The sequence below is a fragment of the Sinocyclocheilus rhinocerous genome, unplaced genomic scaffold, assembly GCF_001515625.1.
Source record: "Sinocyclocheilus rhinocerous isolate Xijiao unplaced genomic scaffold, SAMN03320098_v1.1 scaffold519, whole genome shotgun sequence".
Taxonomy (NCBI): Eukaryota; Metazoa; Chordata; class Actinopteri; order Cypriniformes; family Cyprinidae; genus Sinocyclocheilus; species Sinocyclocheilus rhinocerous.
This window is the reverse complement of record NW_015665048.1, coordinates 11,086-13,923: the sequence shown is the minus strand read 5'-3', so window position 1 is coordinate 13,923 and position 2,838 is coordinate 11,086. Positions and strand designations below refer to the sequence as shown.

The window sequence follows — 2,838 nt, the reverse complement described above, 5'->3', positions numbered from 1 at the left end:
TTATTACATTTGAAATATGGATATTTATCTTACAAAAATGCATGGATTCGCTACAGGAGGCCTTTATTCACCCCCCGGAGCCGTGTGAGGGACGTTTTATTACGGATGCGCGTGCTTTATTTCACGTCTTCTGAACTGTTGACAACCAACACCCGCTTACCCCCATTGAAAGACTTGGAGGGGCCTGGACAGTTTTTAATATAACTCCAATTGGATTCATCTGAAAGAAGAAAGTCACATACACCTAGGATGCTTCGAGGGTGAGTAAAGCACAGGCTTATTTTCATTTTTGGGTGAACTAACCCTTTAATGTTCCTCAGCAGTCATTATAGAGAATGAAGAAAAACACCAACCTGTTTGTTGAATTCTCATGTGCACATTTGGTTCTTCTTTGACAAAGGAACCCGTTCCAGACTGAGTGCAAGTATAAGGCTTCTCTCCAGTGTGAGATCTCATGTGCACATTTAGTTCTTCTTTGTCAAAAAAACCCTTTTCACACTGAGTGCATGTATAAGGCTTCTCTCCAGTGTGAACTGTCATGTGTCTGTTACGGTTTGTTTTCTGACTGAAACCCTTTCCACACTTAGACAGATTTGTGAACAATATTTGAGAGAAATAGGCCTTTTGTGTACATAGAAAAAGTCTTAGATCTTTGAGTTCAGCTCATGAAAAATGGGGGCAAAAACAAAAGTGTTGCGTTTATATCAAACCAAAAATTATTCAGACACCAGATATAAATTTTTGATATTTTTTACTAGTGGGTGCAGGACACTATAGTTCAATTATGTAAGTGAGGATAACAAAATAAAGTAAACGGTGACATATATTACCCAAAAATTCTTTATTCAGTGGACTACCAGTAAAATTTATAAAAAATTGGGACCAAAAATTTGATTTGACACTTTGAGCTGACCATGTTTTGTTACATACCTTTCTATCAAAGTTATCTGACATTATCAAGATTAATTTGTTCTGACACAATTTTAACACTTGAGTTCTTGTCATATTTTATTACATATACAGTAGTCAACATTTGAAGTGGATTAAAAAAGTTCATCAAAGTTGTCCTAAGACAAGAACGGGTATTGTTTTGGTTTTAGGACAACTTTGATGAAAGGTTTTGATCCACTTCAAATGTTGTCTACTGTAATATATATATATATATATATATACACGTGTGTGTGTGTGTGTGTGTGTAAATATAAATATATATATTTCAGTTTTTATCTTAATGTTCCTCAGCAGTCATTATAGAGAATGAAGGAAAACACCAACCTGTTTGTTGAATTCTCATGTGCACATTTAGTTCTTCTTTGACAAAGAAACCCTTTCCAGACTGAGTGCAAGTATAAGGCTTCTCTCCAGTGTGAGATCTCATGTGTCTGTTACGGTTTGTTTTCTGACTGAAACTCTTCCCACATTGAGTGCATGTATAAGGCTTCTCTCCAGTGTGAACTGTCATGTGTCTATTAAACTTTGATTTCTCACAGAAAGTCTTCCCACACTGAGTGCATGTGAAAGATCCTCTGGCTCCAGTTTTTCCAGCTTGTGTTTGTGTAAAATTCTGTTCAGTCTGTGAAATGACTGCATTTCCATCTTCCTTTTTAAAATGATGAGGTTTTTCAAACTGATGCTGCTTGTCTTCTTTCAGTCCCATCGACTCTAAAATCAACATAGGCCTATTAATTTCCCATATACTTCAAATAAAGAATAACAAATTAGAAACAAAACAAAATATAAGTTAACCCTTAACTTAGTACAAATCTAGTTTGTCTACTAGAATCTAGTTTTAGATGCAACATTTATTCAGACACGTCAACATTTCTCACATTATCACAGTTTATTCGCTATAGTTTAGAAAATTGTAATAAAATATGAGAAGAACTCAAGTGTTAAACTGTGTCAGAACAAATTAATCTTGATAATGTCAGATAACTTTGATAGAAAGGTATGTAACAAAACATGGTCAGCTCAAAGTGTCAAATCAAATTTTTGCTCCCAAAATGTTATAAGTTTTTCTGGTAGTCCACTGTATTAAGAATTTTGGGGTATAATATATACATTTTTATTTTGTTATCCTCACTTACATAAATGAACTATAGTGTCCTGCACCCACTAGTAAAAAATATCAAAGAATACACAAACCTGTTTGTTTCTCTGTATCTTCGTCTTTCATTCTGCAGGGTTCTTCACCGCAAGAGCTGAATGAAACAGTACAAAAATGCGCATTAAAGTCTAATCCATAAACACTCTCTCCACTACAATATTATAACATACTCAGCGAATTTCACAAAATATTTGTTATAACGAACAGTAGACAAATATATACACACCTTATGCCTTTTCGGGGGTTCTGAATACACTTACAAAACCGTCTTTCCGTGAACGAGTTCTGATCAGCCGTGATGACGCGTGGCTCTCTAGAACCTTTGGACAAATAAGCGTAACAATGTAACAATGTTGCCGCTGCTGCTTTGGCTGTATTTTTATACAGTCTATGGCTGTATGCAGGGAAGGAGACCAAAGTCGTTTTTTGAATGGATGTCACTGGAGGAGAGGCTTCACTACGCTGAATAAACAGCTTTTGTTAGGAAACAGTTATCAATTAATGAATTGACAGCCTATCGGCTAATCTTCAAAAAAAAAAAAAGCCATTAAACAATAGGTTTGAGATGAACCAAATGTGCGCAGAACTGGTCACCGAAAGATGCATGCCGCGCAGGGTTGCCATATTTTCACTACAAAACCCGCCCAAAATTGCTGTAGCCTTCGGATAAGGGCCACCCGGTAAAAATCGCGTTCCAGGGGTAAAATACACGTTTTTTTTGGAGGGGTTCC

The 2,838-nt window shown here is 36.1% G+C and overlaps 1 protein-coding gene across 1 annotated transcript in view; it reads right to left on the bottom strand.

Moving 5' to 3' along the window:
• Positions 1-2,588, bottom strand: part of LOC107731068 (gastrula zinc finger protein XlCGF57.1-like) — an 8,701-nt gene extending 6,113 nt beyond the window's left edge. The window contains exons 1-3 of the mRNA XM_016542052.1: positions 2,334-2,588; positions 2,146-2,201; positions 1,276-1,662 (exon numbers count right to left, since the gene is read on the bottom strand). Of these exons, the coding sequence (XP_016397538.1) occupies positions 1,276-1,662; positions 2,146-2,176 (418 nt within the window). The 5' untranslated portion in view covers positions 2,177-2,201; positions 2,334-2,588. The remainder of the gene's footprint in view (positions 1-1,275; positions 1,663-2,145; positions 2,202-2,333) is intronic.
• Positions 2,589-2,838: the final 250 nt, after the last annotated feature.